This window comes from Eubalaena glacialis, chromosome 4 (assembly GCF_028564815.1).
Source record: "Eubalaena glacialis isolate mEubGla1 chromosome 4, mEubGla1.1.hap2.+ XY, whole genome shotgun sequence".
Taxonomy (NCBI): domain Eukaryota; kingdom Metazoa; phylum Chordata; class Mammalia; order Artiodactyla; family Balaenidae; genus Eubalaena; species Eubalaena glacialis.
This window is the reverse complement of record NC_083719.1, coordinates 48490929-48504500: the sequence shown is the minus strand read 5'-3', so window position 1 is coordinate 48504500 and position 13572 is coordinate 48490929. Positions and strand designations below refer to the sequence as shown.

Sequence of the window (13572 nt, the reverse complement as noted above, 5' to 3'; positions counted from 1 at the left end):
AAATCAAATTTATTGTCTATGGAGACGTAAGCATGCCTTTTCCTAGCAATGGAAGAGAATAAATGTTGAATTGTTAAACTTGAAAATTCTGAGCTTCTGGAAAAAAACTTGGGGTATAAGGAAGGGGTAGATTTATTTTCTTTGAAGTTATTAAATAAAATCATCATGGGCAATAAAGATACGACAGATTTCAAATACTGAATTCCCAAGGCAAATATCTCTAGACAAAGGAGAGCCAGATAATCATCTTTCCCAAGGCCTGAAACTTCTTTTTGATTGGACAGGTCCCTATGGAGTAATACATATTATTTTCTCTCTTTGTAGAGACTGAAAATACTATGCTAACATCACATTTCATTCTCAGCACATTGTCCAGCTCATTCTAGGAGTACCAACTCCAGATGGGGCCAGAAAACAGAATGACAGTCTTGATTCCTGAATCCTTCTGATGTCATTTAACTCCCACCTTGCATCTATCGTAACTTTAAAGTCTTCCAAGTTTTCTCAAAAAAGGGGGAGCAGCAGCACGAACTTACACAAGAAGAGTGACAGAGTTAGTGAATGAAATGTTTATTTGCAAGAGTTAACTACTTTAAAGATTTGGTTCTGAAAGACAGGAGAAAATTCTGCGGTAGCTAGCGGGGACGATGGGGGCAAGGAAAGATTTTTTAAGATGAGAGAGACTTGAGCTAAATGGGTGGGTCCAATAGAGAGGGAGAAGCTTAAAAAAAAAACAACAAACAAAAGCCAGTACAGAAATGAGAAACCAAGATTCTTAAGAGGCTATCTGAAAATGTCTGGGAGCATTTCTTAGTTGTCCAAAGACTGGAGGGCACTATTAGCCTACAGTAGGTGGGAACAAGTATGCTAGACAGTCCTTCACAATAAAGAATTTTCCTGGTCTGAATGCCAGCAGCACCCCATGCTCCTGCAGCCCCAGTCGTTAAATGTTTACTTGCTATAGTCTAAAACTAAGAATTTTTAACTGATTAAATTGTATAGTAGCCCAAATATGAACTGACCAACAGATATAAAAACACACAGCTCCTCAAGCCTCTCAATATTTTGTTTTACAATATACTACCCACCCATTCCATGATTTTTAAAAATATATTCAAACTAAATAATTAATAGGCAATTTTAACACATACTAGTAGTATATGTAAGTATTATATCCATCTGTATTCTGAGGATATGAAAAAACGTTATAGAAAGGTCTCACATAAAAATTAAAACACACACACACATTCATATCAAAACAGATTAAGTCCGTGAGTTATAGTAAGTTCTTAAGTGAGTAAAATAATTTTCCCAAATCTATTGTAAGTTACTGTTATAAACATAGATGCACAATTAGGTAGATACAAAGTGAGCAGATTACCACTGTGTACTCACCTTGGTTAGCATTCACACCCTGAGGCAGAGCATTGGTTAAGTTAGGTAATTCACTGCCATGATTTCCATCTTCCCATGGACAGACATCAACACCATTCCACTTTTTCAACTGTTTTAGCCAGCTGGCCTTCTGCTCCAACTTGCAGTGGGGATTTAAAACTATACACATCCACAGAGCACCTAATTTAAAGGGAGAGAGGAAAGCAAATTTTTTAAAAGTTTACAAGTGTCCAATCCTAATAGCTAATGATAAACCATTTCAAAATGGACCCAAGTCTGCAGTTTTATAATGCAATTCTCCCTTGTCCAAGCAACAAACCTCATACAGAGGTTAATGTAAAGAGGACAAAAGAGCCCAAATTTGAACCAAAGAATCCAAACACTGTTACATATAAAGATGAAAGATATTTCAAATGGTAATTGTAATCACCTTCCTACTTGTGTGACATTTTGGGCAAAAAATAAAGAATACAACCTTAAGGACCAATTTGTTACTTTAATTTACAAGCAGGTTTTATTCATGGATGCTGCAACAAACCACTCTAAATGGTTCTTCTGTGCAAAAATTAAATTTACTTTTAAGAGTGTCTTTTTAAAATAAAATCATAAAGGCATAACAATGGGCACGAATAAACTATTTCCCAGTCTCCTTATAAGCATTTAAAACTTTATTATGCTCATTAATTAGTATGCATATCCATATATCAACAGATCTTTTAAAAATAAAATTTACTTAAACATGCTTCCCTAAATGATTTAACCAGGAATTAACCTTTATATAAATGAAATCACTAAATTTATGTCTTTTTGTGAATGAAATCACTAAACATTTATCAAAAGTTCACTTGCTTTAAAATGAAAAGACAACCTGTGGACTCGGAGAAAATATCTCAAGACAATGCGACTGACGAGGGCTTAATTTCCAAAATACACAAATATCTCATACAGCTCAATATCAAAAAAAACAAAAACAAAAAACAAACCAATCAAAAAAGGGGCAGAAGACCTCAATAGACATTTCTGCAAAGAAAACATACAGATGGCCAACAGGCACATGAAAAGATGCTCAACATCGCTAATCATCAGAGAAATGCAAATTAAAACTACAATGAAGTATCACCTCACACTGGTCAGAATGCCCATCATCAAAAAGTCTACAAATAATAAATGCTGGAGAAGGTGTGGAGGAAAGGGAACCCTCCTACACTGTTGGTGAGAATGTAAATTGGTACAGCCACTATGGAGAACAGTATGGAGGTTCCTTAAAAAACTAAAAATAGAGTTACCATATGATCCAGCAATCCCACTCCGGGGCATATATCTGGAAAAGACGACAACTCAGATTCAAAAAGATACATGCACCCCAATGTTCATAGCAGCACTATTTACAACAGCCAAGACGTGGAAGCAACCTAAGTGTCCACCAACAGACGAGTGGATAAAGATGTGGTATGTACATACATACAAACATACACACACAATGGAATATTACTCAGCCATAAAAAAGAATGAAATAATGCCATTTGCAGCAACATGGATGGACCTAGAGTTTATCATACTAAGTGAAGTAAGTCAGACAGAGAAAGACACAATGTTATATGATATCACATGTGGGATCTACAAGTAGTACAAATGAACTTATTTACAAAACAAACAGATTCACAGACATAGAAAACTTATGATTACCAAAGGGAAAAGGGAGGGAGGGATAAATTAGGAATATGGGACTAACAGATACACACTACCATATATAAAATAAACAACACGGATTTACTGTATAGCACAGGGAACTACAGTCAGTATCTTGTAAACACGTCTAGTAGAAAAGAATCAAATATGTATATATATTTTTTGATTCTATATATATATAACCAAATCACTTTGCTGTACACCTGAAACTTACACAATATTTTAAATCAACTATACTTCAATAAAAAAGTTCACTTGTTTTTCAAAGGAAAAGCCCTAATGAATTTAGAAGGTATAACTCATAATTTGAAAAATTAAGGTACTGATAAAATTTATCATTCCTTTTACATTTTTCAAAAAGATAGCTAATTCAAGCAAATATTTCACAAGTTTTAAAAGTTCAAGTTTGGGAATTCCCTGGTGGTCCAGTGGTTACGACTCCATGCTTCCACAGCAGGGGGCATGGGTAAGATCCTGCAAGCTTTGCCATGTGGCCAAAAAAAAAAGTTTTTACTTTACCAATTTCAAAACAAGACAGATACCAGTACTTCAAAGCCATTCACAACACTTTTTCTTTGAAAAGGTTTATATGTGTATCTGTGTTTATTTTAATCAGTTGTGTTAACCAAGTGAATAATACAGGTAAGAATGGTCTGTTTATGTTTTGTTTGTCCAAAAGAGATGCTTTACATTCTTCCACATTTAAAATTATCAAGCTTCTTCAATTAGAGAATCTGTTATTTTAAATATCAAGTAATGTTTACCAACAGAAAATAAACATAGCCACAACCTAAGCCACAGATATTTACAATTCACATTTCTGTATTTTAAAATGCCAATTAGAAACAAAAATGTGATAGATCAAGATGGAGTAAAGCCCACTACGGCTTATCTCTCCCCATAATTACAATTAAAAACTGGACAAAATACAAAAAGCAGCAATCTGAGGGCTCTGAAAAGTAAACAACAGCAAGCAGTTTGTGGAAATAAAACTTGAAGAAATTTAAGTCATATGGGGGTGACTTCCTGTTACTTTCCCCCCTCTTTTCTCTCCTGGCTTGCACATAAGATTAGCCCCATTTGGGAAACTATGTAGAAGGCATATAGAGCAACAACTTGAGAGAAACCTCATCTACCTGGTGAGAGGATTGGGAAAAGGGAACCCCCTGCCACTCAGACGCTAGAGAGGGAGATCCCTGGATATTCTGTACAAAAAAAGGCACAAATACTGGTCACACCTCACGTGCATGAGACTGCCCCAACGCAGCATAGCCAAGGTTTTGAAAACTTTACTGACATCACCCAAAGAAGGTAAAACAGAACTCATAGTCTGAATATATCCTATTGAATGTATGCTTTAAAAAAACAAAAGTTTCTCCGGAGGATTATAATAGGACCCAGACTCTTACAATTCAGTATTTAAAATGTTCAGGATCCAAAATTACTTGGCTTACAAAGAAAAAGGGAAATGTGATCAATTCTCAATGGAAAAAACAATGAACCAGATGTTAGAATTATCAATCAGAGACTTTATGCAACTATTATAACTATGTTCCACCAGATGAAGATAAACACTATTGACAGAAGTGAATATGAACTATAAAAAAAGAACTAAATAGAAATGTTAGAATTGAAAAAACAATATCTGAAATAAAAAATTCACTAGATAGGATTAATAGTAGAATGGATATGACAGAGGTAAAGTCAGTAAATTTGAAGATAGAAATGATCTCATCTGAAGAAGAGAGAGAAACAATCAGAAGAAAATGAACAGAGCCTTAAGACAGGTGGGAAAATATCAAAAGTAACATTTGTATCATTGGAGATCCAAAGAAGATGAGAGATACAGAAAAACTCAAAAGAAATAATTACTGAAAACTTCCCAAAATTGAAGATATGAATTTACAGATCAAAGAAGCTGAGCTAACCAAAAAATCCATGCCCAGTGATAATCAAATCACTGAAAACCAAAGAGAAAAGAAAAAAATATTGAAAACAGTCAGAGAAAAATGAAATGCCATATAAAGGAGAATGACTCAAATAATTATTCTTGTCAGAAATTATACAGGACAGAAGACAGTGGAGCAATATCTTTAAAGTGTTAAAAGAAATGGAAATATCAACCCAGAGTTGGCAAAATATCATTCATGAATGATGGTGAAATGAAGGCTTTCTCAGATCAGGAAAAACTAACAACATGTATTGTTCAAGAGACCTGATGCTAAAGGAAGTTCTTCAGGCTGAAGAGAAATAATACCAGAGGGAAACTTGGAACTATATGAATAAAGGAAGAGCAATAGAAATAATAAATACCTCAGTAAATGTCATGGACTACTTTTGTCCTTCTAAGTTCTTTAAGATAAGTATGACTACTAAAAGCAAAAACGTGAACATTGTCTTATGGTATTTTAAACGTATGTAGATGTAATACACATGAAAACTATAGCATAAAGGAGGGAGAGTAAAGGGACCTATATGGTTGTTAGAGTCTACATTCTTCTTTAAGTGGCAAAGTATAAACTCAAAGTAGACTGTTTAAGGTTAGGTATATTTCTTGTAATAGTGAAACCATTAAAAAAAAATACAAGGAGATACAAACAAAAAGGACAATAGATAAATTAAAATGAAATACTAAAAAAATGTTTTAAAATAATCCAAAGAAGGAGAAAAGAAGGCAGGAGGGAGGGAACAAAGGAACAAAAACAGAGAGGATAAATAGAAAACAAATGATTAAATGGTAGACCTACACTGAACTACATCAATAATTATAGCAAATGTAAATCATCTAAACATACCAATTAAAAGAGATGGTGAAATCAGGTTAAAAAACAAGACCCAACTCTATGCTATGTACTAGAAACCCTCTTCAAATATAATGACATAGATAAATTAAATGGAAAAGGATGGAAAAAGATACACCATGCAAACACTTTCAAAACAAAGTTGGAGTGGCCATATTATTATCAGACAAAGTAGACTTTGGAACAAGAAACGCTACACCAGATAAAGTGAAACATAACATGATAAAAGGGTCAGTTCTACAAAAAAAACATAACAATCCTAAATGAGGATGCTGCACCTAAAATTAAGACTTCAAAATATATGAAGCAAAAAGTGACAGAGCTGAAAGGAGAAACACACAAATCCACAGTTACATTTGGAGATCTCAATACTTCTCTCTCAATAACTAACAGAACAAGTAGACAGAAAATTAGCAAGGATAAAGAATACCTAAAACAATACTATCAACCAACTTAATCTAACTGACATTCATAGAACACTCCACTTAACATTAGTAGAAAAACAAAACAAAACAAAATCTTATACTTTCTAAAATGCACAAAGAACATTTACCAAGGTAGTCCATATTCTGGGCCATAAAACAAACTTTGACAAATATTAAAGAAGTGAAATCATACAAAGTATATTCTCTAATGTAATAGAATTAAATTAGAAATCAGTAACAGGATGATATTTGGAAAATTCCCAAATATCTGGGAATTAAACAACACAATTCTAAGTAACTCATGAGTAAAAGAAGTCACAAAAGAAAACAAAATATTTTGTTCTGAATGAAAATGCAAATAAAATATATCAAAACTTGTGATCTACAGCTAAAAAGAGTTTAGAAATTTATAGTATTAAATGCCTGTATTGGAAAAGAAGGAAAGATTCAAATCAATAATCTAAACATCCACCTTAAGAAACTAGAAAAAGAATGAGAAATCAAAGCTAAAGCAAGCAGAAAGAAGGAAATAACAGATCAGAAATCAATTAAATGGAAAACCACCACCTAAGTTTTTTTTAATGAAACCAAAAGCTAGTTCTTTAAATAGATTAATAAAGCTATAATCAGTCTGACCAAAAAAAGAAAGGACAAACTATGAGTATCAGGAATAAAAAAGGGCACATAATTATAGATCCTAGAGGCGTTAAAAGGCTCATAAAGGAATGCTATGAACAACTTATTCCCATAAATTCTACAGCTTAGATGAAATGGACAAATTCCTTGAGAAACCACAAACTACCACAGTTCTCTCAAGAAGAAGAAATAACCTGAATAGCTTTCAATTTATCAAAGAAATTAAATCTGCAGTTAAAAACTCTAACAATGCACGTCCAGATGTTTCCCTGGAAAATTCTACCAAACAGTAAAGAAAGAAAGAACACCAATTCCATACAATACCTTCCAGAAAAAAGAAGAAAGGGAAGGTTTTCAACTTATTTTATGAGGCCAGCATTACCCTGATAGCAAAACCAGACAAAAAACATTACAAGTAAATATAATTACATGTCAAAGTAAAACACCACAACAAAATATTAGTAAATCTAATTAAGAAATACATAAAAAAGAAAACCCACCACAACTAAATAGCGTTTATCCCAGGAATGCAAGGCCGGTTCAACATTAAAAATTAGTGTAACTCACTATATAGCGGACTAAGGAAGAAGAACCATATGACCATTTCAACAGATGCAGAAAAAGCAACTGACAAAATTCAACATCCCTTCATAATAAATAAAACTCTCAGCAAACTAGGAACAGACGATAACGTACCTGAGAAAGGTCATCTGCAAAAAAAAACACCTACAGTTAATATGATAATGGCAAAAGACTGAATGTTTTTCCCCTAAGATAAAAACAAGGCAAAGATGTCTGCTCTACCACTCCTATTCAACATCACACTGGAAGTTTTAGCCAGGCCAATAAAGCAAGAAAAGGAGATTAATGACATAGATTTAAAAGGAAAAAATAAAATAGCCTCTATTTGTAGACAACTAGCCTACAGAAAAGGTAAGTAAGTTTAGCAAGGTCATATGATACAAGTTCAAAGCAAGAAACCAACTGTATATCTACATACTAAAATTGAACAATTACAGATCAAAATTTATCCCCCAAAAGCACCAATTATAATACTATCAAAAAACATGAAATACTTAAGTTATAGATCTAACAAAACATGTACGGAGTCTCTATACTAAAAACTACAAAACACTGACAAGAGAAATCAAAGACAATCTTAAAAAGCAGACTGGAAACCTCAATACTATTAAGATATCAGTTCTCCCCAAATTGATCTATATATTCAACATAACCCTACTCAAAACCCTAGCAGGCACTGGTGTACATGCTGACAAAAATATAGAATAGCCAAACAATTTTAAAGAAGGAAAAAGTTGGAAGGCTCCCCAGCACCTAATTTTGAGACTTTGTATAAAGTTAAGAGTAATCAAGACAGTGTATGATTGTGAAAGAACAGGTACATATACCATTGTATAGATTAGGGAGCTCAGACCTACATAGATATGGTCAGTTCAAGGTTCAAAGCCATTCAATGTAGAAAAGATAAATCTTTTCAAAAACTAGTGCTACTACAATTGGATATTCATATAAAATGAACTTAAATCTACAACACACAGTTTATTAAAAATTAACTCAACTAACTTATTAAAAACTAACTCAAAATGGATCACAGACCTAAATATAAAACCTAAAACCATAAAACTTCTGGAAAACATCTTTGTGACCTTGGGTTAGGCAGAGATAATCTTAGATACAATATCAAAAGCATAATCCATAAAAGATAAAATTTATCAAGTGGACTTCATCAACATTAAAATCTTCTGTGCTGCAAAAAAAACAATATAAACAGAATGAAAAGACAAGCCACAGATTGGGAGAAAATATGTGCAAATCATACATCTGACAAAGAACTTGTATCTAGAATATGTAAAATCCTCCCAAAACTCATCAAGAAAACGAATAACCCTACTACAAATGGGCAAAAAATTTGGAAAAGACACTTCACTCAAGAAGATATACAGATGGCAAACTGCTGATGAAAACATGCTGAACATAATTAATCATTATGAAAATGAAAATGGAAACTGTTTGCAAATGACATGATACTATACCTAAAAAATCCTAAGGACACCACCAGAAAACTACTAGAGCTTATCAATGAATTCAGAAAAGTTGCAGGATACAAAATTAATATACAGAAATCTGTTGTATCTCTATACACTAACAACGAACTATCAGAAAGAGAAATTAAGGAAACACTCCCACTTACCATCGCATCAAAAAGAATAAAATACCTAGGAATAAACCTACCTAAAGAGGTAAAAGACCTGTAGTTGGAAAACTGTAAGATGCTAATGAAAGTAAATGAAGATGACACAAGCAGATGGAAAGATACACTGTGTTCTTGGATTGGAAGAATTAATATTGTTAAAATGACCATATTACCGAAGGCAATCTACAGATTCAATGCAATCCCTATCACAATACCAATGGCATTTGTATGGAAACACAAAAGCCCCCAAATAGCCAACACAATCTTGAGAAAGAAGAACAGAGCTAGAGGAATCACGCTCCCTGACTTCAGACTATTCTACAAAGCTACAGTAATAAAAACAGCATGGTACTGGTACAAAAACCAGACACATAGATCAATGGCACAGAATAGAGAGTCCAGACATAAACCCATGCACTTATGGTCAATCACTCTGCAACAAAGAATATACAATGGAGAAAAGACAGTCTCTTCAATAAGTGGTGCTTGGAAACTAGACAGCTACGTGTAAAAGAATGAAATTAGAACATTCTCTAACACCATACGCAAAAATAAACTCAAAATGGATTAAAGACCTAAATGTAAGACCGGAAACCATGAAACTCCTAGAGGAAAATATGGGCAGAACACTCCTTGACATAAATCATAGCAATATTTTTTGGGATCTGTCTCCTAAAGCAAAGGAAATAAAAGGAAAAATTAACAAATGGGACCTAATTAAACTTCAAAGCTTTTTGCACAGCAAAGGAAACCACTGACAAAACGAGAAGAAAATCAAAATAACAAACAACCCGATTAAAAAATGGGCAGAAGAACTGAACAGGCATTTTTCCAAAGGCATGCAGATAGCCAACAAGGCATATGAGAAGATGCTCAACAGTACTAATCATCAGAGAAATGCAAATCAAAACTACAATGGGATATCATCTCACACCTGTCAGAGGGGCTATCATCGAAAAGAACACAAATAACAAATGTGGCGAGGATGTAGAGAAAGGGAAACCCTCATACACTGTTGCTGGGAATATAAATTGGTGCAGCCACTATGGAAAATATTATGCAGGTTTCTCAAAAAAACTAAAATAGAACGACCATATGCTCCATCAATTCTACTCCTGGTTATACATCTGAAAAAAACAAAAATACTAATTCAAAAAGACACATGCACCCCAATGTTCATAGCAGCATTATTTACAACTGCCAAGGTATGGAAGCAACTTAAGTGTCCATGAACAGAAGAATGGATAAAGAAGATGTAGTGTATATACACAGAATGGAATACTACTCAGCCATAAAAAAGAATGAAATAATGCCATTTGCAGTAACATGGATGGACTTGGAGGGTATCATGTCAAGTGAAATAAGTCAGACAGAGAAAGACAAATATTGTGTGATATCACTTATATGTAGACTCTAAAAAATACAACAAACTAATGAATATAATAAAAAAAGAAGCACACTCACAGATACAGAGAACAAACTAGTAGTTACCAGTGGGGAGAGGGAAGGGGGAAGGGGCAATATAGGAAGAGGGGAGTAAAAGGTACAAACTATTATGACAAAAACAAGCTACAAGGATATATTGTACAACACAGGGAATATAGCCAATATTTTATAATTAACTATAAATGGACTATCTATAACCTTTAAAAATTGTGAATCACTATATTGTACACCTGTAACTTATATAATATTGTACATCAACTATACTTCAATTAAAAAAAAAAACTATACGAGATACCACTACACACCTATTATAAGGGTTAAAATTAGAAAAAGAAATTTAAAATCTGAAAATACTGCTGGCAATCAGAATGCTCATAACTGCTGCTGCAAGTGCAAAATGATATAGCTACCTTGGAATATGGTTCAGCAGTTTCTCATGAAGTTAAACATTTACCTTATGACCCAACAATCCTACCTCTTGGGATTTGCCCAAGAGAAATGAAAACTTAGGTTCACATAAAAACTTTACAAGAATGTTTATAGCAGTTTTATTCGTAAATGCAAAAGACATCCAACCTGAATGTCCTTCAACTGGTGAATGGATGAACAAACTTGGTGCATTCATATAATAGACTACTACTTAGCAACAAGAAACAGACCACTGAAATACACATAATATCGCAAATGCATTATACTAAGTGAAGGAAGCCAGAATCAAAAGGGTATATATGTGTACACACACACTTTATTATTCCATTTATGTGACATTTTGGAAAAGGGAAAACTAAATGAACTGAGAATAGACTGCCAATGCTAGGGACAGGGAGTAGGTGATGAATTGATTATAAAGGGACTGTGTGAGGGAATTTTTGGAGGTGATATAACCATTCCAGATCTTCATTGATCACATGACTCTATGCCTTTGTCTAAACTCAAAATTGTACACTAAAAATGTCAGGTGTATGTATTTTTATAGTTAAGTATTTATGGTATGTATTTTACACTATAGTTAGGAATTTTACTGTATGTAACAAAGTAAATTTTTAAAAATTGCTAATTAATATATGGATCAAACAATTTTATCTACTGGTATTCCAAAGACCTCAGTATGAGTGCTCTCTCTGCAGGATTTCTCTACAAGCCAATGGACATCGCACAAATCACCATCCTATTAATCGTATGCGTTTCCCATGCCAAGAACCAGGAAAAACCGCTTCAAATGAAACATGACCACACAATGTCACAAAGCAAGAGACAAATCAAAATGGTATCTAAAGAACCTGTAAGTGGCAGCCTTTCCTACTGAATCCCATTGGAAAATGGGATACAACTTTACCAGGCTTTAGATTTTGGACTGATGGACAACATAACAACACAAAATAAGTTACATGGTAATAATTAAATTAAATCTAATGAATGCTACAGATTGGATCAAAAATTGGCATTTCTATTTATAAGGCTACACTGAAGTCATTTTCCAAATCATCAAATTATCTTTTTAAAAAATAAAATTATAATATTCAACAGGTAATGCTTCAGAATTAAGACTCTTTCGTGTTTTTCTTCCAAGATGTTTTTGTCTTACAATTCTACTACTCTTGAATACTTTATCAGATAAAACTAAAATCAAAAAGTTGCTCTGAAAGATGTGCTGTGAGACTAGAAATTTCATTATCAGGTTGTTAGTGTAGTGTCAAGGTTCTGTGTAAAAGGGCAACCAAGTAAATTAATATGGACAAATAATATGTAAATGTCTATCCAAAATAAGTTTATTTTCTATGTGTCTATTTTATAATTCAGAATTCTGTATTTCAGTCCACCTGTGTGAACTATAATTTATTTTGGAAATCAGCTTAAAAGCACCACCATGTCAACTAAAAGCTAAGAGAGAACTAACTTCAACCTAAATGTCCATCAACAGAGGAATGGATAAAGAAGATGTGGTACATATACACAATGGAATATTACTCAGCCATAAAAAGGAACTGAGCTGGGTCATTTGTAGAGACATGGATAGACCTAGAGACCGTCATACAGAGTGAAGTAAGTCAGAAAGAGAAAAACAAATATTGTGTATTAACGCATATATGTGGAATCTGAAAAAACTGGTACAGATAATCTTACTTACAAAGCAGAAATAGAGACACAGACACAGAGAATAAACCTGTGGATACCAAGGGGGAAAGTGGGGGGATGAATTGGGAGATGGGGATTGACATATATACACTACTGATACTATGTATAAAACAGATAACTAATGAGAACCTACTGTATAGCACTGGGAACTCTACTCAATGCTCTGTGGCAACCTAAATGAGAAGGAAATCCAAAAAAGAGGGAACACATGTATACATATAGCTGATTCACTTTGCTGTATGGTATAAACTAACACAGTATTATAAAGCAACTATACTCCAACAAATTTTTTTTTTAAATGTAGAAATTATATATCCTAACATATATATGTATCTCAAATCCATTGTTTTTCACATTCAATTTCTTTTTCTTTTTAAAGATATAGCGCAATACAAAGTTTAAAAAATAGAATTAAAAACCAAATTTATACTAAGCACTAGTTCTTTTGAAGTAACTCAAAGATAAACTTAGGAAAATACTAACCAATGTATACAATGCTGAAGGACTGACTGACTTGCATATGAAGAAGCTGACAAGGTGATAATGATCCAGTAAGCTTCACTTTCACTTGGTGAAAACTCAGAGCTTATAGAAGCCAGCACAATACTGACAAAACCATATAATTCTACTTGTTTAAAAAGTTCTTTTGAGGAAATAAATATAGGAACACCATTACAACTTTAATTAAATAATCATTATTATCACTAATAGTCACCATTTCTTGGGTGCCTATCATGTGCTATAGGCACTATACTTAGGGCTTTACAAACATTTTTTTCATTAACTCATTACAATAATCCTCCATGATCAGAAATAATACATCCACTTT

At 33.3% G+C, this 13572-nt stretch overlaps 1 protein-coding gene across 1 annotated transcript in view; it reads right to left on the bottom strand.

The window, feature by feature from the left end:
* Positions 1 to 13572, bottom strand: part of ZSWIM6 (zinc finger SWIM-type containing 6) — a 196044-nt gene that overhangs the window by 20969 nt on the left and 161503 nt on the right. Inside the window, exon 5 of the mRNA XM_061187828.1 lies at positions 1396 to 1575. Coding sequence (XP_061043811.1) covers positions 1396 to 1575 — 180 coding nt within the window. The remainder of the gene's footprint in view (positions 1 to 1395; positions 1576 to 13572) is intronic.